Genomic DNA, 24,640 nt, shown 5'->3' on the forward strand with positions numbered 1-24,640 from the left:
ATCGCCAACGTTCTTGGCGCGCATGCTTGGTCTGCAAGGCTTCTAAAATAAGGTGTGACGCTGGAGATCCTTGCGGCTCATGTCTGCGACGGGATCAGGGCAGTTCATGCATATACTCCGGTGTTGACCGGCGACGCAAAGGCCATGGCAAGTCGCGGGATATAGCGTTCGTGGCAAAGGCTCCCTCATTGTTTGCTGGTGACCTTCCGAACTCTCATGCATCTCCAAATGCGCCCGGTATCCCCACGGAGACTTCAAGTCCAGTAGAGCGAGCTACTCCCGTCCTTATCCCCCACGCGAAATCAGTCGATCATACAGCGATGGATCAAGATTCCGAGCCACACACATCGGACACTGGTGGAAAAGGTGTGGCATCTTCTTACATATCATATCACCGTTTCCGACATGCTGATTATAGCCTTCCAGTGTATATCGGACAGACATCTTCGCTGTCATTCCTTTATTTCCTGAAACGTACCATTAAAGGGTACATAGGATCAGTACCTTTTACAGAGGAAGAAGGTCACCATGTCACTGTAGACATACCAGAAAGTGCCGTGGAGGGCATTACCCAAATCCTCTCCTTCGATGAGAAATGTTCTCTTCTTGATTCTTATTTTGAAGCTGTAAGGGATACACCCTCACCAGTGAGCTTAGTACAAACGGCGCTTACTTTTTTAGACTAGCGGTATTCTGGACCTTTTTACGGCGTATGAGATTGACCAACTCTTATCGGAGGGTCCAATTTCTTGTCAGAACCTTCTCCATCAGCCTTCTGCTGTCTCTGGTGACATGAAGGCTATATTTGACCTCGTGTTCGCCATTGGAGCTCAGATACGAGGAATTGGCAATGACTCGAATATTACCACTTCTTACTTTTTGCGCGCTCGCGCTGCAGCATTTAAAGGCATGTTGATGTCCCAAACTCTAGATACGGTGCGGGTATTTACCCTCCTTGCATTCTATACACTTGGTGCCTGCAACAGAAATGCTGCCTCGATGTTTTTGGGTATTGCAGCTAAGGCTGCCGTCATTTTGAACCTCAATGGCACCGGAAATGACGATAAGCTCTCAGAAGAGGAAGTTTGCGCCAGGTAAGGCTCGCATTTGGGGTTATGCTTCATGCTCTGTGGTTTGCCAGCTGCTGAAATACGTCCGAAAGGATCCGGGTTTGGAATAGTGTTCAAAATCTTGATACTTTGAGCAGCTTTATCTTTGGACGACCGAAAGGTTTACCCGCTAGTTGCTCCGTTTTGGCTAAGTCTACACAGTTTGATACTGTAGGCGGGCGAAATTCGCGCGCTCTGTTTACTGCAATGGTCAAAGCATGCAATATCCTTGACCATATCGTCGATACATTAGGAAAGAATAACGATATTCTGCATGTACCCACTGCCGAGGAGCTGCTCAGACAACTTCGGCAGTGGAGTCGTGAATTGCCTGAGCATATACGTCGCATTCCCGTTAAATGTGATTTGAATGCCACGCTTCAACCTGCGGATCGTCAAGCGCTCCTTGGAAGCTTACACATATCGTGTGTGCACTACTTCGCCGTAATGCTGATTACTCGTCCGTTCCTCGTGGCATACTTGGTCTCGAGACTACGTGGCAAAGCGCCAGATAACCTTATCAGCGACCCCGACGAAGGCTCGGATGCAAGCATCAAGAACAGCAAAGTATCCAGATTGGCGCAGGTCTGTGTCAGTTCGGCCACAGACATGGTCGATATGTGTGTCAAAGCCAAGAATTGCAGTTTTACGTTCCGCAATCTTAGTCTCCTTGAGTAAGTTCATCCATGCGCTTTGAACAATCCAGAAACACACTTACTGACAATTCTTGGACAGGGCATGGACTTTCGGCGCGGGCTTGGTTCTCGGGTTCTCAGTTTTCGGCGGGGAGCCCCGCAGCGACATCGAGAATGGCTTCCAAAGTGCGCAGATCATTCTGGGAGATATTGCATTATCTAGCAAACAGGCTCAGCTGTATCACAACATACTCATGAACCTTGCCGATGCCGTTAAGAAATACAGGCAACGAGTGACTGAAGAAAGAAATTACACAGTACAACATTACATGGACCGGATACTGATTTGGGAGGCATCACCGGATGAAAACAACAGTAGCCGAGAAAGGCTCAGCACCATGCCTCAGGGGTCAGAGGATGCACGGCAAGCTTCCACTTCTCGGCCGCAAACCATCTTTGATTTTGTAGGTCTACCACCATCTCCATTTTCAAATGCAGGTTTTTGTGAAGGAAATAGCGACTGGCTAGGAGGTAGGCTTGGACTTTTGGACAGCTTTCAACCGGAGCTTGAACCTTTTGATCATCTGTTCTACACAATTGAGTGAGTCTGATACAAATAGAGTGAAGAATTCACGCGCATGAAGACCTGTCTATCTAGAAGTCAGATAGTTAACGTAATCAACCACTGAATTGTCCACTTTTCCATTCACCTCTCATAATCATCTTCAACGCACTGATTATCCACCTGTACTTTAGGGTGGAGCTGAGTGAGACAGTCCGACTTGGCCACATCGTCCGCCAATATGAAATAACCGGATGGGAATCCGACCACTCGTTCAGCCATGATGGGAAGTATTTGTAAGCCAAATTGTTCTTTATCAAAAAGCCATCGACTGCTGGGCTGGTGTCTATCCTGTGCATGGCCACTTCCGACAGAGGACTAGTTCTGAAAGCGGGCCACTTCCGGCCAACATTTCCGTCTGGGGTTCCGTTGGGTATTAGCCGGTGCTCCTATCAACCTTTACCGATAGCTGTACCCGCACTGATACGATGCATAGTTCAGACGGATAATTCCGAGGTGCGCCAGCCGGCGAAGTGTTTTCGGATGCAAACTTATTTACCGTAGCCAATGCGTGGACTGTAGCGCTGGTTATGTGATAAGACTGCTATTAAGCTACTGGTCTCTTAGATAGCCCTGGCAGTTCCATTCATTCAATTTCAGTAAACTCCAATTCAACTACCACCATGCTGACAAGGTACAAATGCTCGCCCTTTGAAATTTTGATTCGTCCAACTTCCGATTATTGATCGTTTGTCTCAGATTGCAAGTTGAACAACATTGTACCAGGAGAAGCTGCTGGATAATCATTGACCAAACTGTCTATGATATTACAGACTTCCTGGACGAACATCCAGGAGGAGCAAGCATTCTACTTCAATATGCTGGAAATGACGCAACTAAAGCATTTCAGTCGATTCATGAAGCCGATATTCTTACCCGACACCTTGATCAAGCGTACAGCCAACCCTCAACCATTCATTCAATGCAACGCTGAATCCAGATTTAGACAAATCCTAGGCCCAGTCTCGACGGCCCTTGAGGAAAAGAAGCCCGAACTTGCGGCCGTGTCAGAGACGAGAGTGCGGCTCTCCTCCGTCATTAGCATTCTAGATTTTGAATACGCGGCATCGCAAAATCTTCCTCCTGCTGCTTTTGCTTGTGAGTGCTGGCAATCAAGACATGCTTGCAATCTTCTAAACACATTCAAGTTCTTAAATCGGGCTCCGAAGACGAACATGCGGCCAAATGGAACCGAGATTCGTGGAAAACGATCCGTTTCCGTCCGCGTGTACTCCGACCAATCGACGGAATTGACATATCGCGGTGTATTCTAGGAACCAAGTTCGCTGCGCCTTTTTTCATTTGCCCAGCTGGAGGTGCCAAGCTTGCTCATCCTCAGGCTGATCTGTGTCTGACTATGGCTGCTGGTCGACATCACATCTTGCACTGGGTATGCAACAACAGTCACATGTCTCAGAAAGATATGAGCGATGCACGTGCACCTGACCAGACCACATTCTGGCAAATTTATGCAAGGTCGGACCTTGATACTACGACTCAAGAAGTCAAACAGGCGATCAATTTGGGATATAAGGGGTTTGCGCTGACTGTGGATGCTGTTCGTGCCGGGAAGCGAGAGCGTGACTTACGAGTGACCTTAGCTCAGCGTGAACAAGACGGTATTAGAGTCAATGATGATGACGAGGAAGACGACAACTTTGCTAGAGAGCCTTCAGTAGGGCGACCGTGAGAACCATCTTGCCCTTCTTGTTTTGAACGACACTAAACAATAAATAGCGCGGTGCACCCCGGTTTTGACTGGGTTTCTGCTATGAAATGGCTTCGAGGTATGACTGATCTGCCTATCGCTATCAAGGGAATCCAGTGCTGGGAAGATGCAGTATTGTGCATGGAATACGGCGCTCATCCGTGGCTTTCAAATCACGGAGGCCGCCAGCTAGATTCCGCTCCTTCGGCGGTGGAGACACTAGTCTCTATACGCCAACACTGCCCAGAAGTCTTTGACAAGTGCGAGGTTATTGTCGATGGCGGTATCACCCGCGGTTCCGATATTGTTAAAGCCCTTGCGCTCGGTGCCAAGGGCGTCGGGCTGGGCAGGCCGTTTCTCTATTCCGCAGCCTTTGGCGGAGCAGGCGTCAGCAAGGCAATACGCATCTTAAAAAATGAGGTTGAGACAACAATGGCCTTACTGGGCATAACTTCGCTCAATCAACTGAATCCTTCCTATGTCCGTATTCCAATTATCAAACTTGATCCCGTGGTAGTTTCACGCTGACTTGAAGGCATACAGGTTGATATCTCCTCCATCCCACTTGGCTTTGCGAGATCAGTGCTATAGACATTTGGTAGTGAGATTAAAGCCTTGTTTTAATTACAGGACTAAGCGGTTTGAGTGTCGCTTTTGAAGCGGTATTTTTCTGTTCTGTACTTATCGAGATTTCTATTTATTTTGTCAGCCGTGGAATACAGCTATCACGAATACGGCCAGTAGGCACTTAGAAAGAATCAGACCTAATTATCTGTCAATTGGACCGCTTTAGCTTTAGGCCTAGATTACTAGGTAATACCGATTTATTGATCTTCCGATACATCTGATGCCTTGTTTGGCCAAGCGCTGCGCTATCTATCCGTCGGCCTATAAGAGGTCTTATCTGTCCACTTTCCCCTCTGTTACCGGGCCTCTCCTAGTCCCTGCTCTCTCAGGCCGGTACACGTTCTAATTAGGCACTCTAGGCTGGTTTGATATTGGTGCACGAATGGACAAATCTCACCATGTCGGTCCTCTCTCAAAGCTGGCCCTCCTGTGCTTGGCCCCCTCTCTCTATCTTCGCTATCTCGCTTTTGCTCAAAACGGCCAAGTTGAAGCTATTGACGGTAGAGTTCCTCGCCGTTGACCGGTCCATTTGATGATTTTTGATTCAAATCTTCTGAGAGATTAGTAAGAGAGTGGTAAATCGGTCGTAAACTGTAGCGTTACTTAAGCGCGTATGTGGCTACAGGTCCGCAGGCCCCTATGGAGCTCTCGGTAGGAGGCTCCTGATCTGTGTTCTGCTTATCGCTGCCGTAATCAGATGTTCAAACGCGCAACTGAAATACAGCTTCGGCTATTAGATGCTATCTTCGGGTGTGAATGTTTCTTATCTGAAATCATTGTGGCTATTCTTCTAGTTTCACTAGCAAGACTTCGGGAAGACCCTGGATATGCTAGGCCAGAGTGTGATCGGCCCGTACACTCTATAATTACAATGTCCATCGGAAATGGGAAAGCTAGCTCGTTCATAAATTCCTTTCCTTTGCCGGCTCGCATTCGAGTTTCCACGATCATATACTGCGAGACCACCACCACTATCCATCAACTCAAAATGCTGCTCCCCAACGCCAAGCCAGTCAAGTTGACCGATAATGTGACCATCCACGCACCTCTCTCGCGCCAAGGGCACGGACCGGGCATCATAATTATCCGGGATGATACGCCCACCAGCCAACGGAACGAACGAAGCACGCTAGATCCCGAGCCACTGCAGAAGTGGGCAGAGGAAAGCTATACTGTCGTCCAAGTGACGGTTTCCTCGGACCATCCCGCAGTCAAGGAGGATCTTCACAGGGCTATTGATGCTCTTGGCGGGCACGATAATTGTGACAAGGAGACAGGATACGGTGTCATAAGTCCGAAGACCATTACAATAGCTATAGAAACATAACTTGTCACATACTAACAAGGGTATCTCAGTCTATTCGCCATCGTTTGTCGCGGACATAGTCGACGAAATCGACAAATACGATGAAATTAAAGCTATTGTGTCATATGGAAGACTCACCAGAACCCCGAATAAACCGTTTCTTTACCACTTGCCCGAGCAAGGGACGAAGGAAAAATCCGAGAGTGGAGTTATCTACCGGTATCCAGAAGTTGTATCGGCCTCCTTCATCATTCCTTCGCACAAGGACTTCAACGCCTCCTCGGCCGCAGTGGCACATACTCGTTGTCTGTCGTTCTTGAAGAAAGAGCTGGACGGACCGTGGTTTGACCTCGAAGAGATATGGGACGAACATACCAAGTATGAGTTCGACGAACGATCAGTCGAAAATACCATGAGCACTATGGTTCAGGAACCATATGTGAATCACATCCCAACAATGACTGGCGGTATTGGGAGAGAGAAGCTGACCTCCTTCTACGCCAATCATTTCATCTTCAGTAATCCAGAAGATACTAAACTGGAGCTCGTCAGTCGTACTATTGGCATTGATCGGGTTGTGGACGAGTTTGTCTTTTGCTTGACTCATGACAAGCCGGTTGACTGGCTGTAAGAGCTCTTTGTAACTTTGTGAAACTGGCCCCTCTGTTAACAAGCGTCCAACAGTATTCCCGGAATCCCCCCTACCGGAAAGGAGCTTCGAATTCCTTTCATGGCTGTGGTCAATATTCGCGGAGACAGGCTGTACCATGAGCATATTACATGGGATCAACTGACAGTTCTCTTCCAGCTCGGTTTGATGCCAGAATATCTACCGATCCCTTATGACCTCCCTAATCGTCCTGATTCACAGGCAGGTCGTACACTTGAATATCGTGTACCGGGCGCAGGGGCCCAAACAGCAGATAAAATGGTCGATGAGAGCAGTGTGGCTTCTAATGAGATGTTTAGTTATGCTGTGCGGGAGAGGTCAGTTTGATAACTCTTTTTCATTCTATGCTGTTGAATAGAGGTGATATTTGATACTTCCGATGAATTTTGTCCTATCCGATGTAGTCGATCCCTAAGACTCTTGGAGTTAAGGGTAGGAGTTCCATTCTTAGGTCCTCACAACAACGCTCATCCGCAAACTGATATGGCACCATAATATGTAAGCTGAGGGCCACCTCTCGGCTGGTGGTCTCTCAGTGATTGTATATTGCGACCCAAGGCTCTTGTAAATCTCTCAGTAGAATGTGCTGGTCACGAAATAAAAGGTGACTTGTATCGGCCTGGGAAGATAATTCCGGAGACTTGACAGCTTCGTAGGTTCTGTCATGGTTCAACTTTGCTTTCGGCCATAACAGAGGTCTGTCGCAAAGCTCATTGTCTGCCAATGATACGGAGTTATACCTCACGGAAGGGGCTTCATCTAGCCAACGTTAGCCTAGCGTGATCTGGTGGGGCGCTGGGAAAGAAAGCCTCTGTCTCTGGGGGGTAAACCGTTTTCGAAATCCATTGTAATACGCGAGCAGATCTACTGATATTGGTTCTATGAACATAATAGCTTCAAACACTTCGATTCATTTTATCACTTAGCCCCGTGGGTGTTGCTAACATAGACTTATTCACAGTTCGGAGCATCCTTGAGAAGATTACGTTCGAGCTTGCTTTCTCTCTAAACCATCTTGTTATGAATCAACAGAATGCGTATGCTGTTTTCTCTTATATACCTTTTCAAAGCAGGACCTTGTGAACTTCAATAGTCTTTCCGTCTGTACAGAGTCCCGATAGATAGCACATTACTTTTCTCTATTAGAATCGTATTAGCGTCAAAATATATATATAAGAGGAATTGCATCGCTGCAGTCGGTTGCGGTTCACATCCCGACGATTCCGCAACTGGGTGCATTTTATTCGGATATGTTCCTAGCATGGATCCTTTCCTGCCTATCGAGCTCGCTGAGATCTACAACGACAAACGACTCGGATATAATCTTCTTGAATCGCTAGTCTATTATCACCAATCTGGCTGGGTGGTGTGATAAACAACCGAGATTTGCTATATCAGTGGGTTTTTAATCTGCACATCTAGATAGGCACTGTGAAACGTGCTTATCACGGTGGGAGTTGGACAGCGGAGCTGATTTTAATCCAATGTCTCTCGTGGAGGTTTGAGTGGCGAGGTAGCTGCTTCTGGTGAAGATGGTTGACGGTGACCCGAGCATTTGAACGATAATCCTGTCAGTGCACGTCGGCGACGATTATGGGTGATATGGGTCGACCCAGCTTTACATAGGAACATGAGAAACACCAATCAAAGCCTAAGCTATCTCCTTCTCAGCTCTGGAGGTGTAGTTGTGGGTCCGGAAAAGGGACTGCGGTTCACGGCTATGGGTCAATAGCTCCTTGGCTCATATAATGGGATTTAACCCCTCCAACCCACACATGGGGTATGCACTTCCCGTACAGAAGTTCAGAAACAAGCATCATGGAAGACATTTTCGCAAAGATTGCAAAGGACACCATCAAGTTCGACGTCGGGGATGATGAGGTAAATTCTCATAGCTATATAAGATTCTCTCGACGCTGACGCGAAATAGTACTGGAGAGGCGTGTATGAGCCGCTCCATGAAAGCTCCTATGAGGGCATTGCTAGAGTTAAGGACGAAGTGTATGGGCCGGCTGAACGTAACCGACTCGACATATACTTCCCTCTCAACGATAAGAGGGAGAAGAAACCAGTCATTCTATTCGTCCACGGAGGTGGATTCTTTTCTGGAGGTAAAGAATGGAGTGAAAAGGTGTGTTCTTTTTGTGATAAACCCTACCGAGAGTATATGACTGATCGACTCCGATAAGATCTGGGGAAATGTCGGATGGTTCTTCGCTAAGCATGGATATGTCACTGTACTGGCAAACCATCGACTTGTGCCCAATGTGACCTACCCTGGAGGAGCCGAAGACATGCAGATGGCTCGGGAGTGGGTTTACTACAATATTGCAGCACCAAAATATGGGCAAGGATCACCGGAGAAGGTTATACTTCTTGGGCACTCCTCTGGTGGTGCCCATCTAGCTATGAATCTATACGCCGCAGGTAAATAATTTGCCTTGCCACGAGGCCTAGGACCTCTGGTTAATAATAAGCAGGCGATCCAAAACGAATACCGAAGCTCCCGATTTTTCCACCGGTGGCGGGAATCATCTACCTGAGTGTACCTTTCTGGTGTGATATGAGGAAACCTATCCGAAATAAAGTTTTCCGCAGTTACTATGGGACGGATGATGAAAAGGTTTGGGGGGTGAGTTATATACACTCTCGTGAAAGCAAGGTCTAACGCATTACACAGCCTCTATCCGCACTGGGACTATTCAAAGCACTCCCAGATGACTCCCCGTTGCTGTAAGATTTCCTACCTGACTTTTTATTACTAAAGCCCCCTCACTTATTCTGACATTTCGGATAGAGATTCCACGCGCTTACCGGTATATATCGGAAGTGTCGAATGGGAAGTGTAAGTCTATCACACGGGGATGCGGAAAAGAGCCTACACAGGACAATAAACTAACTAACCATACTTGGAATTTAGACCAGAAACGGCTAACGCAACTATCGCCTTTTTCAACGCCTATCGGGAACGAAGTGTTCCGACTGGTACACTACCAATCTTACAGGTGCAGGAAAAGCATAATCATATCACGTATGTCAAAGTCTGAATGATGCCGATACTTTCACGGAATACTTCTAACAAAACCCAAAGCAACGTCTTATCCATTGGAACAACAGATACTGCACAGGGTGAGAAGCTACTGGAGTTCATGCAATCTTGTCTGGCTAAGCTTGATCAAAGAAAACAGCAGGCGCTTTTGTGATTGCCATCCTAGTGCCAGAGGTGGAGCGATGTGGCCGGGACAGACACAGACAAGAGTGCAAGGATAGGGGAAAGAGGAGACTCTCTGCAACCTCTCCTTCTTTCAACAATTTAGATGATCAAGACCATGGTCCTTCTCGATAGATGGAATAAACTTTTAGATGACGAAGCCAGTAGGATTATTCGCAGACTATATCGGTCTAGTGAGGTGGCCAACCTCAAATATTATGTGCCGTATAAGCTTTTTGACTTTAAGAACAGTCGAATGGGATCCACGCTGGGCATATACCAACAGGCTATGTTCGCCGGGCGGTTAACCTTGCGGAGACCGTCTCATGATCTTGTCCAGAATGATACATCATTGCTGCTATGGAAGCATCTCATTAATCCAGAAGGCCAGAAGCGCAACTCGAGTGGAGTATAATCCCGCATCGGGTGTATCATGAGCCCATGAACCACATATTCTATCTTGGAACATCATTTGAGGCTTCATTTGCATTCAGGTAGAGGCCTCCTCCGTACGCCAGAAAATCGAACATCTTGTCTGTCGTTGGGAGATACCGCGAAAAACATTATAGCAGCCGCATCCAAGACATCACTTGCTGCATATTTGTGCCGTTGGGGCGACTGCCTATTATGGTGGTGAACATGATTATCACTTACATCGAAGCTAAATAGTCGCCCCGCGCCAGATAACACATTACTCCTAACCCCGAGCTGTGGTCGATATGATACTGCCTTATCTCAGCTCTAACCTTTCTCGCCCCGCGAAGACATGGTACATATCCGAGAACGCTACCGAACCCACGCTGTGCCGGAGTGTATCCGGGACCTCAGATAGGACAAATTGGTGACCACTATGGATGAGGACAATAAATAAACTACCAGAAGTGCATATTCCAATAGACACCAATAGATTCACATCTTTTGGAATTTCTAGACGTCCATCCTTTCTCACTTCCAGTATCAAAATGCAACCTGAACACCGCTCTGCTGAGGTAATTGTGATTGGGGCAGGAATCGGAGGTCTTGCAGCAGCGAAAACCTATCTTGAGTTGTCACCCCTGACAAACCTCATACTCCTTGAAAAGGTGAGCCCCTGATTATCTATCTTCTCCGGCCCGCACGATAACTCAAAGGATTTAGCGACCAACCATCGGCGGGGTCTGGTCCGAAGAAAACTGCTATGAAGGCCTCAAGACAAATAACCTCGGTGGAACATATGAATTCACCGACTTTCCCATGGGTGAGAAATACGGCATCAAAGAAGACCGACATATCCCGGGCTCCGTACTGCACTCCTATCTGAATGACTTCGCGACCCACTTTGATATCCTCCGTCGGATCGACTTCAACACCCAGGTTTTAGATATTGAAAAGCTGGGTCAGGGCTGGCGCCTGAATACAGAAACCACCGACTCATCTTCGACTGTCGTGTATACATGCGACAAAATTATCGTTTGCAGCGGGCTGGCATCAACGCCTAACCCCGTCAATATTCGCGGCATTGATGAATTTGAAAGGCCGGTACTTAACCACTCGCAGTTACGCGAGGAGGGAGCGCGCATTGCCCATGATCCTAACGTCGAGACTGTTACTGTTGTGGGAGCTTCCAAGACAGGGTATGACGTCGTGCATATGATGGCATCGAATCACAAGAGAGTGGATTGGGTTATTCGCGAGTCTGGGGGTGGTGGAGTCTGGATGTCATCCCCATGGGCCAAGTTCGCGGGAGCCAAAACGAAGCTGGAGTTACTTGCAACCATGAGGTTCTTTACATGGTTTAGCCCTTGCATTTTTGGTGATTTTGACGGATTCAGCTGGATCAGGAAGGTCCTGCATCAAACTCGCCTTGGACGATACTTTGTACACAAATTCTGGGAAGGAATCCGGATGGATATCATTGATCAGAACGGATATAGGAAGGAGGAATGCTTGCAACACCTTGAACCCCTCGAAAGGTTAGGATGGGCCTTTTTCCGTTCAAAATATACTTGTTGCGTTGCTAACGTGAGGAAAGTTTATTTTGGTCCGCACGAGTTGGAATACTTAATTATCCATCTGATATTCACGACTACCTTCGCTCCGGCCAAGTCAAGATCATACGGAAAGACATCGAACACCTATCTGGGCCCGGGGTTGTCACCTTTGCAGATGGTACCAGTCTTCACACAGACGCGTTAATTGCGATCACCGGATGGAAACTCGCCCAATCGATCAAATACCAGCCCGAAGGCCTGGAAAGCAGTCTCGGCATTCCATGCAGCAATACCAGTGCAGAGGACAGAAGTCTCTGGCGGCGATTAGACGACGAAGCAGATAAAGAAATCCTAGGCCGCTTCCCATACCTCTGCAAACCTCCACCCGCCATTCCGTACAAGCAGGATGTCAGCCCCTATCGACTGTATCGCGGCATTGCACCTCCGTCTCTCGCGGCGAAGGGTGATAATTCTATTGCATACATGAAGATGGTCCACAGCACAAGCAATATTATTATCGCAGAGTGTCAGGCGCTTTGGACGTACGCTTATTTAAATGGGAAAATTTCCCTTGACAAGACGGAAGTATATCATCAGACTGCTCTCTTGAGTCGTTACGGAAAGCAGCGTTATCCCTGTGGATTTTCTGCGTGGTATCCTGAATTTGTCTACGATGCTATTCCTTACGCAGATATGCTGCTCCATGACCTTGGGCTCAAGCGTTGGAGGAAGCCTACCCTTAAGAAAGAGATGTTCGAAGGGTATACTATTCATGATTACCGGGGGATTAATCAGGAGTGGCTTGCGGCTCAGATGAAGGCGGCACCAAAGAGATCATAGTTGCGGGAGATATATGGTAATGTTGTTTGTTGTTTCTTCGATCGTCTTTACGACAAATTCCGTTCTTCCCTTGCTTTTCTTCGGCTTTCGTTTGCCTTACCTTTGTCAGCACTTGGCTAGACAAGCGATAGAAACATGAACTTTCAGATCACGTCCTCGATTTCAGAATATACTTCGAACTGCCGTTGATTCCCAAAATCTCCAAATTACGCATATAATGCGTCCTGCACCGACAACATAGAACTACAGTCAATGCTTCTGCATCGCAAAGGCTCACATATCAAGGCAATATGCATAAACAACATATTCATTCGCGCACCTTGAGTATTGTCCACGCCCTTTTGAAAACTTCTGTGGAAGAAAGCACTCAAGGAAATTGAGCTTTTACACAGTATCTCATTTTCCATTCCCTCGATAGTGTTTGGCATAAGGGTCTCTGACTTACTGAGTGCTCGTCCTCTCATCTCCAGTACAACGCTACTGCATTAGGAAAAACCGAAGTGCCTCTTCCAGTTAGACTGTCACGGTAGCCTGTTTTAAGTTGGTAGGTTCATGTGCCAGATGACCATCTCCGACTTGGTGCTCTGTGGGTTATCACAGATGAAATGATGTAGGGAAATATCTTCCGAAAGATCCACCATCTACACAGTTACGCTATGTTTCTACGCTGTAGGACCTTCTGGTGCCAGGGCTGCCGTCCGTCGGTTATGCACCCGGCGCGGAAATCCCTGTACTACGGGTAAAGCGACAAAGTGCATTGCCGAGAGGCTAATGCGGCGGGAATGAAGATAAAGAGTAAATTACAGCGGTCTTCTATACACGCCAGATTGGTCCGAAGTAGTGGATAGATGCTCCTGGCATTTCACTTAATAACCGAGGATTGAATTCACAATGAGGTAATATGGCAAGCCTGACAAGGGAACGACGTGAGGTATCGTTTTCTGGGGGTTAGAGAGGCTCTCTGGCCGCTGAGGGACTTGAGGTCTCGATGGGATGGTCAAATGTCGGGTTCAGCATTGCAGGGGGATCCCAATCACACCCACTTGGTATCTGGCACATTCTATATCGGGTAAGCATTTGTTCTAGTCTGCCGCTATCTCGATCCGGAGCAGCAGAGATAGACAGCCAAAGGTTATCATGCATGACTTTCATTCGTAGTAAGAAAGAGAAAGATAGCTATCGACTCTACGTGCACAAACTATAAATCCGATCTGGTTTAGGTTTCCAACTAGACTATAACGGATATTTGAAGTTCCTCATCTGGAAGTCAGTGAGGTCGGCAAATTCTTCGTTTTCAATAGCGCTCGAATGTTCTGACCAGTTAGAATGTAAGTGTGAAGTTGGAAGCGACGGGTACATACCGGGCATAGGAGCCGGCCCATGCTTTTCATTTCTTTGATTCCATCGATGATGGAGCACGCCGTAAATACCGATCAAAATGGCGGCAACAACAAAGAACGCGAGCATGGTGTATTTTGCAGTCTATTAAAATCGGGTTAAATTACTGACTTGAGAAACTTGCTGCTGTGCTTGCTCACGTAGTAATCAGGCGCATCGGATGCCCTGTATGTTTGGGGGCCGATAATATTGCCAATCGCATAGCCAAGTTGGTAGGCACACCCAAAGGCAAATTTCTTCGTAGTCCCAGAGATACCTGCAGTCATAAAGGTATTTATGGACAAAACGCAGATCGGGACTGTATATTGTTAGTTGCACATCCGAGTCTGGCAAACTGCCTAAATAAGCAGGCAGCAACAACCAGGAAGCGCATAGTAACGAACATTGATAGGCGAGCACATAACCACCGTAACGAGCATTATTGTTCGAGCTCGAGATTCCAAGCATCATGGCAGCCCCAACACATGCGAGTACAAGTGGGAACACACCGGCGATGGTGCGGTTGGTCCATTTCGCAACGAACAGAGCGAGGACAACGCCAACTACTTGAGCCGCACCAGAGCCCACGTTCAGGAGCTGGGTTGTAGGCACATCGTAGCCAAAGTTATTGATGATAGTAGGACCTGCAAATATGGGCGTTAACTCAGCGTGCTTGGTAATGGTAACTCATGATCATGGACTGGCACACCGAAAGCAGTGAGTCCACCGTTAGGCATCCCAATCGAAATAAGCACCAGGAAAGTCAGGTACAAGCGGACATCATGTAAAGCTTCCCGAAGCTGTGAGGCGTTGAATTTCCAGATCTCGGTTCCAGTTTTATTGCCTCGCACTCGTTCAAGTGCAATCACTTTTTCTTCCTCGGTCAACCATTTGGCTTCGGTCGGCGAAGCTGCAAGGAACAGAAATAAGACAACTCCAGTCAGAAACGTCATAGCTCCATAAAGGACAAAAAGCCCTTGCCATCGAAAGCTGTTTGCATGATACATTGCCCATGCAAGGAAGCCTCCGAAAACAGCTGCCCATCCGGATGTCGTGTACCAAATCGCCACTCTTGTGACTTGCTCTTCCTTTGTGTAAAAGGTGCCGGTAATGAGGATAGCCACGGGAACCGTTGAGACCTCGATAGCACCCAAAAAAAATCGGACCGTAGCCAAACTGGCAAAGTCATGGCATACCGCATGTAAGGCAACAATAATTCCCCATATCATGCACATGATGCTGAAGTACTTGGATATGGGTAGCCGTTGCATAAGGAAAGTCACAGGAATATCACCTACTAAGTAGCCGAAACTGCGATTGTCAAGGCAAATCAGTAATTCACCCTAGCCATCGGGTTCTTGCTCTCGAATATTACTGAACCTGGAAAATGGAATGAAGTACTTACTACACGAGCGAACCTAGCCAGGAGTACTGTGAGGGTGTGAGATTCGTGTCTTGTTTAATGCCCATTATTGCAGCATATGACAAGCTATTTTTGTCCATGAGTTGGAGACAGTAGATGACAAATATCATTGGCATGATATGCATGTCAATCTTCTGTCTCACTCGCTTTGCCTGCGGAGAATTGGGATCAAAGACAATATGGCGATTAGCCAACAGATTCAGGGCTTTGTCTCTGCTTGCTATATTGCTATAGTCTCCTGCAAGTTGTTCGACATTATCCTCGAAATTTGAAGGCTCTGTCTAAAGTGGCAAGCCACGGGATAAGTCTTTCTCTGGTTACAGTAGTTTCGGGGACTGAGTCACTAACCTTGGCAGATTTCATCTCAGGATCGGCCATTCTTACGGCTGTTCCCGTCAAAGCAGAAAGATCTTTCAACCAATAGCTCCCCCCTTACCAGAAAACGTGCATATTCCTCATATAAGTAGAAAGGTTTTGATAATACCTATGCGCCGTCATCGAGGATGGTCAGGTACGTAACCGAAACTATCACAGATACTTGATAAACACTTCATGATAAGGTCGGCATCGGGACCAGCACCACAAGTTTACCAATGATATTCAGGCGCTTAATCTATTTGAACTTTTTCGGATTTGCGCGGATGGAAGAATAGAGTTTCTAGTCCTCCACGTCTAGTAAAACAGCCTATTCCTCTATTCCCGCATGCCACATTCCATAATCTTGCTTCGGGTATTGACCCGCGATGCGCAGTTATGGTACATTGCCGATGGCACCAGTCACAGCAAGATATAAGGATATTGCAGCGAAAGATTCTCTCACGTCTACAACAAGAAGTTGAAGAGTAACAAACCTAGGAAGAAGAATCATCACAATCATGGCTGAAAGACTGGTTCCTGTCATATCTCTCAAAGGTGAGATTTCGACCATGCGCCATGCGGCAAAACCAAACTCACATATATACTAGACTTTGAGCAACGCAAGGACCAAATCACAGCAGAGCTGATGGAAGCAGCCGAGTATGCTGGCTTCTTCACTCTAGTTGATCATGGCATTTTGAAGGAAGAAATCGAGGCTCAATTCTCCATTTCCAAGACATTCTTCGATCTCCCGGCTGAGACGAAGGGCAAGACTCCCCACGATCCAAAAACCAACAATGGATGGGAATATATGGTAAGCTTACCCACCATTCTGTTAGGCAGCGAGCTAGTTGATATTTACTCCCCTGGTATAGGCTCAGTTGCGTCCCAGCACCGGTACATACGACCAGAAGGAGTCACTTTGGCTCCGACACAATTCCGATTGGCCAAGTGATGATGATGTGCCGGGGTTTCAAAATACAACCCGTGAGTTCATGAACAAATGTGCTGGCATTTCGGACCAAGTCTGTATGTACATCTACGATTATCACCCTTCGTAGGATATGTTCGTTGACATTGACATGGTCTAGTAACATGCTTCGCTCGTGGACTTGGATTTAAAGAAGACTATTTTAAGATAGCCAACGATCCTTCTCAACCGGACTGCCTTACTCAACTTCGACTAATCCATTATCCAGCATCCGAAAATTCTATCGGAACATGGAGGGCAGGAAGTCACACTGATGTCGGATGCCTTACTCTTTTATTTCAGCGCGATGGAGAAGACGGACTCGAAATCTGCCCTGGCCGAGAGAGTCATTCCAGTTTTGCAAGTGGCGATGTCTTCACCCCTCTTCCAGCTGAAACAGGTCCTATTGTCGTCAATATTGGAGATATGCTCAGTAAGTGGAGGAAAGAATAAAGTACAATCTGAGTTTCCATGGCTAACACCGATACCCATTTCAAGTGGCTTGGTCAGATGACCGTTTGAAATCCAACTTTCACCGAGTGCGGGCTAAAGAGTACGGTATGTCGCCGTCTCGATACTCAATTGCTTATTTCAACCAAGCAAGACGCGACTTCGTACTGCAGGGACCGCTGAAGAAATAGTATGTCCCTAAGATGAAGTTCACCTATGGATTCCTTTATCTGACCTTGAAACTTTAGTCCCGCCATTACCGTTGGCGAGTACGTTGCCCAGGCAGTCGCTAAGAACTTCAGTCCGTCGATGAGAGCAGCGGCATGAGGAACATGTCCTCTTCAAGGAAATTGGGATGCTTATTGACCTTGATACTAGTCAGCTGAGGAACGGAGATTGGTCTTTATTCTTTCATCCCTACTGAGAACTACATGGTAATACGTATCGCGTGTTTTATCGTAACTCCATCACCGCGTGTTGTGGTCCCCCTTCTTGACCCTTCCTAGACTCACTGCCCCCTACTTGCGCTTATCGTGACACTTCTTGATATCCTTCCATATCTAAAAGGATGGCAGAGCCCCAAGCATTTTCTAGCGAATGCTGCTGGCACTATGCCATGCTTTGGATTGTTGGACCTTGGGTTATTACAAAAGATCCCCTCACTATCGGCATGAGACGGGAGTACCTCGTGTTATCTCCAAGAAACATATTATCTCACCGGGCCGTATTCTGGTTGGGTAAGATTAGATACATTACCACGTAGGCTTTATGATGAAAACCTATGCTGAATAGTATTCAAGACTCTGCCTTAGCTTTTTCCAGCACCCAGAGTGTGCCAGAAGAGTCAATAACTAATTAGAATTGTTGATCGCAATAAATAAGCCGTCTTTTGCTCACAGACCCAGTGCACATAGCCCCAGAGCTTGGAAAATGATCGATTCTCTTGTCCATCGCGACTCGGTGAATATGATTTATGAGCTGAAAGAAAAGCCATCTGGCGCAACCTCAGGAACGTCATGGAGCCATCGTCTAACATGTCCGCAACTGATAGAATCACTGCTCGAAAGATTACATCGTGTGTTGGCGGTGGCTCTCAAGGGTCGGGATTCTCCCCGGGCCTTAGAGGTCGTCGCCCGCCGCGACGGTCTGACACGACCAAGGAGATGTTTTCGTAGGATATGGTATTTCTTTCCTCGTTTGGATTCAACAGACCGTTTCACCCCAACTTGGTCCAAATAGGCATCCGGGCGAGTGATCCATGGCAGTTCACTGTTCTTCTCTAACCAGGGAAGAAGATTATTTTCCTTCTATTTGGACTATAGTGTTGTACTGCGCGAGTATATGGTGATAATCCCGATAGTTGGAGGCCGGCTTGTTTATGGCAATAAAAGAGGACAGGTAGATAGGCTTAGTTAAGATTTAATCCTCTTATTTAATGTAATCTAATATCTGCTCTATTTGGCAACGGAGCGCCGTATAATTAGGTAATATCTTCTGGCTATTTATTTTATATTAACTAAATTGATTGACAGAACCCGTTTCAACATTAATAACACAAGTAATTCTTGTCGTTGCTGAAAAGAACCCGTGGATGAACTCTAAACACCTTTGCTATGGAGGTGGAGAATGTAATATTAAATATACTTTGAGATTGAACTATAGGACTGAGAATTAATTATATATTACATTAATAATTAAATATCTTAACAGTAAGTTGGATATTTTTAAGTTGGTGCTATTCGACTTATACATATATGGCTCTGTACCTCGGGGATATAATCTGGTTATTATCCGATAGGACAACGTACATATTAAGTTTGTGGGACTATTCATATTAACCTGAGAAAGCCCCAGACGGTCTCAAACTGACTTTAATATATTGTGCCGGAAATAGAAAGTATAGAAGCTAATGGGATTTTTGGCTATAGCTTAATAGGCAAGAGTTGTGAATTAAAACCAAAAAGCAAAACACCGTAGCTCCATTTAAAAATCTATATAATGGCCATCATCTGAACGACATGAAACAAGAGCCACGCGATCTCTTCCCTGGTACTAGACGCTAACATGGGAGCAGTTCGAAAGCCTACGTATTCTGGACAACTACAACGTGCCCTGAGCCTGTCCTCTTTTGAAACAGAGGATACTCATAGTACGCCAAAGTCATCCGCTGGTGACACTACAGAGGACCAGATATCAATTCACTCAGAGAACGATGGATCTAGCGTGCATAGTGACCTTGTTGCTCATAGCCACGAAGCCCACATTGATCCTGGGTTGTTTTCGACTGCTCGAGATGTGGAAAAGATTGAAGGTTGGATAGATCTTCCTGAAGATCGCGACATGATTGCCTTGGAACGTGTTGCAGACTGAGTATCACAGCCGTGACCTTTTGAATTACTTGCGCTAAGATTGCATTTGGGAAAGGCTAGATGTCCGAATGAAGTAAGCCGATCTTGGGTGCATTATCTGAGGGGATTTGTGCACTAAATGGTGACATAGGAATGTGGAATCCTCCATGAATAACCAAGAATGCTTAAATGAACTGGTCCGCGGCGATTTGGCGAACATCCTCAGTCGATTGGCTATTATGGAGGAGAAAATTAGTTAGGCTGACCCAGACGAGAAATAGGCTGCTTCGGAAAATCGTCAGACTGAGCGAAGACGGTTGTCGAGGCGATGAACAAGTCCTATTTCAGTCATCAGCTTTTTGCTGCGCCAGAGATTGATCTCAATAATGGGTGACCTTGCTACTTTGTGATTATAAAGGACTATCATACATTGTGCTTAAAAGACTGGTAAAAATCGACGGTTTAGGTGAATTGACGTTCTAAGTATGGCATTCGCCGATAGCTGACCTATAACAATATTGCGAACTCATGCACTGCATCTAGAACGCGAACCCTGGTAAAAAGGGTTGTCGGGATATATCCTTCACTAAGGAATAACATCCCTTGCTTGGTGCACGCATTCTTGCGCCAGGCTGCAGCTCTGGTATTGTGACCGCCGAGGGCCAGTGTGTAGGTTCCAAGGGTGTTTGCAACCAGACTAAGTATCTACATCTATCTACATGAATCAATTTGACATTTGCTTTGGAGCATATATGCTGTCCACTTAACTGTGTACACAATACCTACTCCGCGTTTTATCCAATAACATCTACCATTCAGATTAGGAAGTACCATAACCATCTTGATTTGCTCTAACTTCGTATCGCAGCGTGGTCTTTACATCATTGGCCCTTGGGATGTGTGAGGCGTTCAGCTTCTGCCCATGAAAGTACTTGCGTCTCATTTTAATTAATGGATGATTGTCCATTTGCGCTGGAATTTCGTCGGATATTTGGAGACGTCTTTTGCTAGCTCTGGGAATTTTCTACAAGGTCTGTCCGCTCTAAGTACGTATAGTCAAGTGTTGGTCCATTGCCACTAAACGGTTGACAAGGGTTCTTAGAAACAGCTGGGGAGATAAGAGTATGGAAGAAGTGAAGATTTTCCGTAGGGTTCTCAGTGATGTTACTCCGTATACTGTAGATGAAGGGTATCTTATCACCACGTGGCACTCCCTGCAACGCGGAACTGTTCCGACCACTGCTACAACCCGCCCTGCAGACGACAAGTTACCCCACAATTGGATCATTTATCTGATCCGATCGGAACGATTTGTGCGATCATTCCGAATCACATTTTCTCCTCCCTTTTCTGTCCTCACTTGACTCTATACATCCCCTCATCCAGTTTGTTGCATTCTGCTTCTTCCAAGCTGAACCCCCAATCGTTATCAGTACCCTTCCTGTCCCAATTGGCTTCCCTGAGACTCCAGATTGACTGCGAACACATTCACCAACCACAGATGGACCGCGACCAGTTTAGAGCCGCTGCGCACGCAACGGTAGATGACAGTCAGCACTGACACTCCTGGATCATTGATACATATACACTAACTATATACACAGTTATCAACTATTTTGACAGTGTCCCCGACCGGCGTGTCTGCCCCACCGTCACTCCAGGCTACCTTCGTCCCCTCATCCCCGAGCAACCCCCTACAGAACCGGAAGAATGGTCGCAAATCCAGGCCGATGTCGACACCAAGATCAAACCCGGTCTAACGCATTGGCAACATCCGAATTTCATGGCCTTCTACCCCGCGACGGTGACCTACCCGAGTATTCTGGGTGAAATGTACTCGGCCGCGTTCAACGCCCCCGCATTCAACTGGCTGTGCTCCCCAGCCTGCACGGAATTGGAAACAATCGTCCTAGATTGGGTGGCGCAGGCTTTGAACCTCCCTAAGTGCTTCATGAGCTCGTCAGAGAACCGTGGTGGTGGTGTGCTCCAGGTTAGCGCCAGTGATACTATCGCCACTGTTATGGTGGCTGCGCGGGAACGGCGGGTGCGCGAGCTGGCATTAGCCGAGGGCTTGAAAGAGGGAACCCTTGAGTATGAGGACCGAGTGATGGATCTCCGACCCAGATTGGTTGCGATGGGAAGCAACCAGGCGCACAGCAGCACTGCAAAGGGTGCATTAATTGCAGGCACGCGGTATCGGAGCGCCACCGCTAAGTTGGAAAATAACATGGAGCTTACCGGAGACGATGTGCGGGCTGTTCTTGAGCAATGTGAGAAGGACAACCTGACCCCATACTATATCACTCTTAGCATGGGAACGACGAGCACGTGTGCTGTTGATCGCATTTCTGAAGTCACGGCCGTGCTCCGGGAGAAGCCTTCTTGGCAGCGCATATGGGTGCATATCGATGCGGCCTATGCCGGTTCGGCCTTGGTTGCAGATGAGTTCCAGTATCTCGCTAAGGATCTTGCCGAAGGCGTCGACAGTTTCAATTTCAACATGCATAAGTGGTTGCTAGTCAACTTTGATGCAAGGTAAGCGCTACCCCGCATTATCCTTCATATGTCCGTACTGACACTTACGCTAGCTGTCTCTTCATTCGCAACCGATTCGACCTCACCGATGCCCTGGACATCACACCCGCGTACCTGCGCAACCCGTACTCCGAATCCGGCCAGGTGATCGACTACCGCAACTGGAGCATTTCTCTCGGTCGCCGATTCCGCGCGTTGAAGATCTGGTTCGTCATGCGTAGCTACGGCCTCAATGGACTCAAGGCACACGTCCGTAAAACCATCCGAGTAGGCGATGAGTTTACAAGCCTTGTCCGCAGTCGGTCCGATCTTTTCGAATTCATCACCAAACCCGCATTCGGCTTGACAGTTTTCCGCATCAAGGACCCCAGAGCACAGGCCAATGGGTCCGCAGTCAACGGAACTACTATTGTGAAGCCTAATGAAAAGCACGACGCCCTTACGAAGGAAGTGTACGAGCTCATCAACGAGCGCGGCGAGATCTTCATCACCTCCACCGTTGTCTCGGGTATTTATGCCATCCGCGTCATCTGCGCCAACGAGGCAGCGGAAGAGAAGTACCTCAGACGGGCGTTTGAGATTCTCGTTGAGACCACGGATGAGGTGCTGGGTCGGTCGAATTGAGCATGATTCATGATGCTCGGTTGATAATAGATGTGAAATGATCTTATAAAGTAAATTACCTTTAGTCTATTCTATACTTGAAACGAACTATGTACATGTCTCTCGATTAAATACACCCGTTTACGTTCCATCTCAAAAGACTTATTACTATCAAAAGCACAACCCCGGTAATTAGTAGGGCAGACCAATACATGTGCCGTGCACCTCGGATACGTTCCGAGATCATCGGCGTATCTCCGTTATCCCCGCATCAGATATCAATCTATTGCATACACACACTGCAGACAACCACACCTTAACTTTACACATCCGACCAACAAACCATAAAAATGTCACCGTCAGGCCCAAAGTAAGCTTCCAAGATCCCAAACCCAGAAGCCCTTTAACAAGACCCAGACACATCCTCGTAACAGGCGCCACAGGCTTCATCGGCGCCCATGTAGTCGACAACCTATTGGCACGCGGCCTGGCCGTGCGTGCAGCAACACGCTCTAAACAAAAAGGCGAGCAAATGAAAGCCGCAAGACCACAACACGCCTCCCGACTCGAATTCGTCGAGATACAAGACTTCTCGCAGATTGGAGTGTTCGATGATATCATGGAGGGTATAGATGGGGTCATCCACGTCGCGAGTGTATGTCACAACCCACCTTGCACCCTTCCAACTCTGATCCCTTCTAATTGTTACAAAAGCCATTCACATACGACACCAAAAACAACGAACAAGAACTCATCAACCCAGCCATAAACGGGGTGAAATCTATCCTCTCCGCCTCAGCGAAACAAGCCAGTGTGAAGCGCGTTGTTCTTACCTCCTCGTTTGCATCCGTGGTTGATATCTCGAGAAAGTATGAGGGCGATTTTACCTACACTGGCTCACACTGGAATCCCTTAACCTACGAAGAAGCGATTGATCCCGCCACAGACGCGGTAGTAGCATACCGAGGATCGAAGAAATTCGCCGAACTAGAAGCCTGGAAGTTCATCGAGCGTGAAAAGCCCTCGTTTGATCTCGTTGCGCTTTGTCCGCCTATGACCTTCGGTCCTGTTGTGCATCCAGTAAATGGTGTAGCGGGGCTGAACGAGTCGAATGCGGTGCTCTGGAGTGTTGCTTCCGGGGCGGATCCGTTGCCTACTGCGAGGGTTTCGGCGTGGATTGATGTGAGGGATTTGGCGGAGGCGCATGTGCAGGCTTTGCTGAGGAGTGAGGTTGGTGGGAAGCGGTTTGTTCCTGCTTCTGGGGAGCCATTTTCGTATGAGTTGGCGGCGGATATTATCAAGGGGAGGTTTGAGTGGGCGAGGGAGACGGTTACGGGGAATTATAAGAGTGGGAAGAAGCCTGTTCAAGCTTACAAGCTGGATGGGGATGCTGTGACAAGGGAGTTGGGTGTGGAGTTTAGGAGCTTTAAGGAGACGGTGGTGGATTTGGTAGGCCAGGTTAAGGAGACTTTTGCTTGAGATTGTTGTTGGGGTTGTTTATAAATGGGGATACACGAGTACATGATTGGGTATCTTGTTGTTGTTGTGTGTTTGGGAAGCTATAAGAAGACGACATCTGTATCGTGTCTTTATGTACCGAGACAGACAAGACACCATTACTCTCTGCGTGTAGGGAAGGACACGGTGCGTAGCGGACACTTCATAAACCAGTAACAGCAAGCTGCTATGCACTTCCCATGCATGACGTCGTATGGTGAACAAAACACAATGTTCTCGGTTCTTATTGGACCAAGTATGCCAAGGCTTGTACCCAAGAAGGTTAGCTTACCAATTGCCATCAGAAACATCTCCAATTCATGTTTATTTAACGTTTATGCTTACTTATCTAGTGATTGTGATGGTTAATATATGACTGTCT

The 24,640-nt window shown here is 47.2% G+C and overlaps 10 protein-coding genes across 10 annotated transcripts; 9 read left to right on the forward strand and 1 right to left on the reverse strand.

The window, feature by feature from the left end:
- Positions 1-320: 320 nt before the first annotated feature.
- Positions 321-4,665, forward strand: F9C07_2197628 (FMN-dependent dehydrogenase-domain-containing protein; the record flags this gene model as incomplete). Its single annotated transcript, XM_071509413.1, has 10 exons — positions 321-366; positions 496-626; positions 682-1,094; positions 1,163-1,783; positions 1,845-2,208; positions 3,140-3,260; positions 3,324-3,464; positions 3,515-4,052; positions 4,104-4,554; positions 4,618-4,665. The coding sequence occupies 10 exons, from the start codon at positions 321-323 to the stop codon at positions 4,663-4,665; spliced, it is 2,874 nt and encodes a 957-aa protein (XP_071363503.1).
- A 345-nt stretch (positions 4,666-5,010) lies between these two features.
- On the forward strand, positions 5,011-7,208 carry F9C07_2276798 (carboxymethylenebutenolidase). The gene is made up of 3 exons (XM_041290217.2): positions 5,011-5,993; positions 6,058-6,634; positions 6,692-7,208. The coding sequence occupies exons 1-3, from the start codon at positions 5,399-5,401 to the stop codon at positions 7,002-7,004; spliced, it is 1,485 nt and encodes a 494-aa protein (XP_041142020.2). The 5' UTR covers positions 5,011-5,398; the 3' UTR covers positions 7,005-7,208.
- A 1,254-nt stretch (positions 7,209-8,462) lies between these two features.
- Positions 8,463-9,388, forward strand: F9C07_1180771 (Alpha/Beta hydrolase protein). The gene is made up of 4 exons (XM_071507691.1): positions 8,463-8,558; positions 8,608-8,808; positions 8,867-9,309; positions 9,358-9,388. The coding sequence occupies exons 1-3, from the start codon at positions 8,496-8,498 to the stop codon at positions 9,110-9,112; spliced, it is 510 nt and encodes a 169-aa protein (XP_071363504.1). The 5' UTR covers positions 8,463-8,495; the 3' UTR covers positions 9,113-9,309; positions 9,358-9,388.
- F9C07_2276799 (dimethylaniline monooxygenase) lies at positions 8,463-12,879 on the forward strand. Its single transcript, XM_071510206.1, has 7 exons — positions 8,463-8,558; positions 8,608-8,808; positions 8,867-9,309; positions 9,358-9,410; positions 9,475-9,522; positions 11,026-11,840; positions 11,900-12,879. The coding sequence occupies exons 5-7, from the start codon at positions 9,514-9,516 to the stop codon at positions 12,696-12,698; spliced, it is 1,623 nt and encodes a 540-aa protein (XP_071363505.1). The 5' UTR covers positions 8,463-8,558; positions 8,608-8,808; positions 8,867-9,309; positions 9,358-9,410; positions 9,475-9,513; the 3' UTR covers positions 12,699-12,879.
- A 1,052-nt stretch (positions 12,880-13,931) lies between these two features.
- F9C07_2078331 (permease of the major facilitator superfamily) lies at positions 13,932-15,876 on the reverse strand (the record flags this gene model as incomplete). Its single annotated transcript, XM_041290209.1, has 7 exons — positions 13,932-14,011; positions 14,060-14,180; positions 14,237-14,394; positions 14,480-14,719; positions 14,785-15,386; positions 15,481-15,779; positions 15,847-15,876. The coding sequence occupies 7 exons, from the start codon at positions 15,874-15,876 to the stop codon at positions 13,932-13,934; spliced, it is 1,530 nt and encodes a 509-aa protein (XP_041142023.1).
- Positions 15,877-16,355: 479 nt separating this feature from the next.
- Positions 16,356-17,820, forward strand: F9C07_2276801 (iron/ascorbate family oxidoreductase). Its single transcript, XM_041290219.2, has 6 exons — positions 16,356-16,410; positions 16,464-16,669; positions 16,731-16,884; positions 16,947-17,258; positions 17,324-17,465; positions 17,524-17,820. Exons 1-6 carry the CDS (start codon positions 16,374-16,376, stop codon positions 17,600-17,602), a joined length of 930 nt encoding a protein of 309 aa, XP_041142024.2. The 5' UTR covers positions 16,356-16,373; the 3' UTR covers positions 17,603-17,820.
- Positions 17,821-18,205: 385 nt separating this feature from the next.
- On the forward strand, positions 18,206-18,558 carry F9C07_9580 (uncharacterized protein; the record flags this gene model as incomplete). Its single annotated transcript, XM_071511920.1, has 2 exons — positions 18,206-18,446; positions 18,515-18,558. 2 exons carry the CDS (start codon positions 18,206-18,208, stop codon positions 18,556-18,558), a joined length of 285 nt encoding a protein of 94 aa, XP_071363506.1.
- Positions 18,559-19,339: 781 nt separating this feature from the next.
- F9C07_9581 (uncharacterized protein) lies at positions 19,340-19,645 on the forward strand (the record flags this gene model as incomplete). Its single annotated transcript, XM_071511921.1, has 1 exon — positions 19,340-19,645. The coding sequence occupies one exon, from the start codon at positions 19,340-19,342 to the stop codon at positions 19,643-19,645; it is 306 nt and encodes a 101-aa protein (XP_071363507.1).
- Positions 19,646-20,900: 1,255 nt separating this feature from the next.
- On the forward strand, positions 20,901-23,074 carry F9C07_2276802 (putative aromatic-L-amino-acid decarboxylase). Its single transcript, XM_041284949.2, has 3 exons — positions 20,901-21,173; positions 21,228-22,158; positions 22,212-23,074. Exons 1-3 carry the CDS (start codon positions 21,125-21,127, stop codon positions 22,780-22,782), a joined length of 1,551 nt encoding a protein of 516 aa, XP_041142025.1. The 5' UTR covers positions 20,901-21,124; the 3' UTR covers positions 22,783-23,074.
- On the forward strand, positions 23,075-24,567 carry F9C07_2276803 (3-beta hydroxysteroid dehydrogenase/isomerase family protein). Its single transcript, XM_041290198.2, has 3 exons — positions 23,075-23,131; positions 23,179-23,416; positions 23,476-24,567. The coding sequence occupies exons 1-3, from the start codon at positions 23,112-23,114 to the stop codon at positions 24,238-24,240; spliced, it is 1,023 nt and encodes a 340-aa protein (XP_041142026.1). The 5' UTR covers positions 23,075-23,111; the 3' UTR covers positions 24,241-24,567.
- The last annotated feature ends 73 nt before the right edge of the window (positions 24,568-24,640 follow it).

Source organism: Aspergillus flavus, chromosome 2, assembly GCF_009017415.1.
Source record: "Aspergillus flavus chromosome 2, complete sequence".
Lineage (NCBI taxonomy): Eukaryota > Fungi > Ascomycota > Eurotiomycetes > Eurotiales > Aspergillaceae > Aspergillus > Aspergillus flavus.

Excerpts from the sequence above, each read along its gene's own strand:
- F9C07_2276798 (XM_041290217.2), top strand. The coding sequence starts at position 5,399 with ATGTTCAAACGCGCAACTGAAATACAGCTTCGGCTATTAGATGCTATC. Across the intron at positions 5,994-6,057 it reads GACAGGATACGGTGTCATAA|TCTATTCGCCATCGTTTGTC; the intron begins GTCCGAAGACCA and ends AGGGTATCTCAG. Across the intron at positions 6,635-6,691 it reads GACAAGCCGGTTGACTGGCT|TATTCCCGGAATCCCCCCTA; the intron begins GTAAGAGCTCTT and ends AGCGTCCAACAG.
- F9C07_1180771 (XM_071507691.1), top strand. The coding sequence starts at position 8,496 with ATGGAAGACATTTTCGCAAAGATTGCAAAGGACACCATCAAGTTCGAC. Across the intron at positions 8,559-8,607 it reads TCGACGTCGGGGATGATGAG|TACTGGAGAGGCGTGTATGA; the intron begins GTAAATTCTCAT and ends GACGCGAAATAG. Across the intron at positions 8,809-8,866 it reads GTAAAGAATGGAGTGAAAAG|ATCTGGGGAAATGTCGGATG; the intron begins GTGTGTTCTTTT and ends GACTCCGATAAG.
- F9C07_2276799 (XM_071510206.1), top strand. Across the intron at positions 11,841-11,899 it reads CACCTTGAACCCCTCGAAAG|TTTATTTTGGTCCGCACGAG; the intron begins GTTAGGATGGGC and ends ACGTGAGGAAAG.
- F9C07_2276801 (XM_041290219.2), top strand. The coding sequence starts at position 16,374 with ATGGCTGAAAGACTGGTTCCTGTCATATCTCTCAAAG. Across the intron at positions 16,411-16,463 it reads TCCTGTCATATCTCTCAAAG|ACTTTGAGCAACGCAAGGAC; the intron begins GTGAGATTTCGA and ends CATATATACTAG. Across the intron at positions 17,259-17,323 it reads CAATATTGGAGATATGCTCA|TGGCTTGGTCAGATGACCGT; the intron begins GTAAGTGGAGGA and ends ACCCATTTCAAG.
- F9C07_2276802 (XM_041284949.2), top strand. The coding sequence starts at position 21,125 with ATGGACCGCGACCAGTTTAGAGCCGCTGCGCACGCAACGGTAGATGAC. Across the intron at positions 21,174-21,227 it reads GCACGCAACGGTAGATGACA|TTATCAACTATTTTGACAGT; the intron begins GTCAGCACTGAC and ends CTATATACACAG. Across the intron at positions 22,159-22,211 it reads CTAGTCAACTTTGATGCAAG|CTGTCTCTTCATTCGCAACC; the intron begins GTAAGCGCTACC and ends CACTTACGCTAG.
- F9C07_2276803 (XM_041290198.2), top strand. The coding sequence starts at position 23,112 with ATGTCACCGTCAGGCCCAAA. Across the intron at positions 23,132-23,178 it reads ATGTCACCGTCAGGCCCAAA|ACACATCCTCGTAACAGGCG; the intron begins GTAAGCTTCCAA and ends AACAAGACCCAG. Across the intron at positions 23,417-23,475 it reads GGGTCATCCACGTCGCGAGT|CCATTCACATACGACACCAA; the intron begins GTATGTCACAAC and ends TTGTTACAAAAG.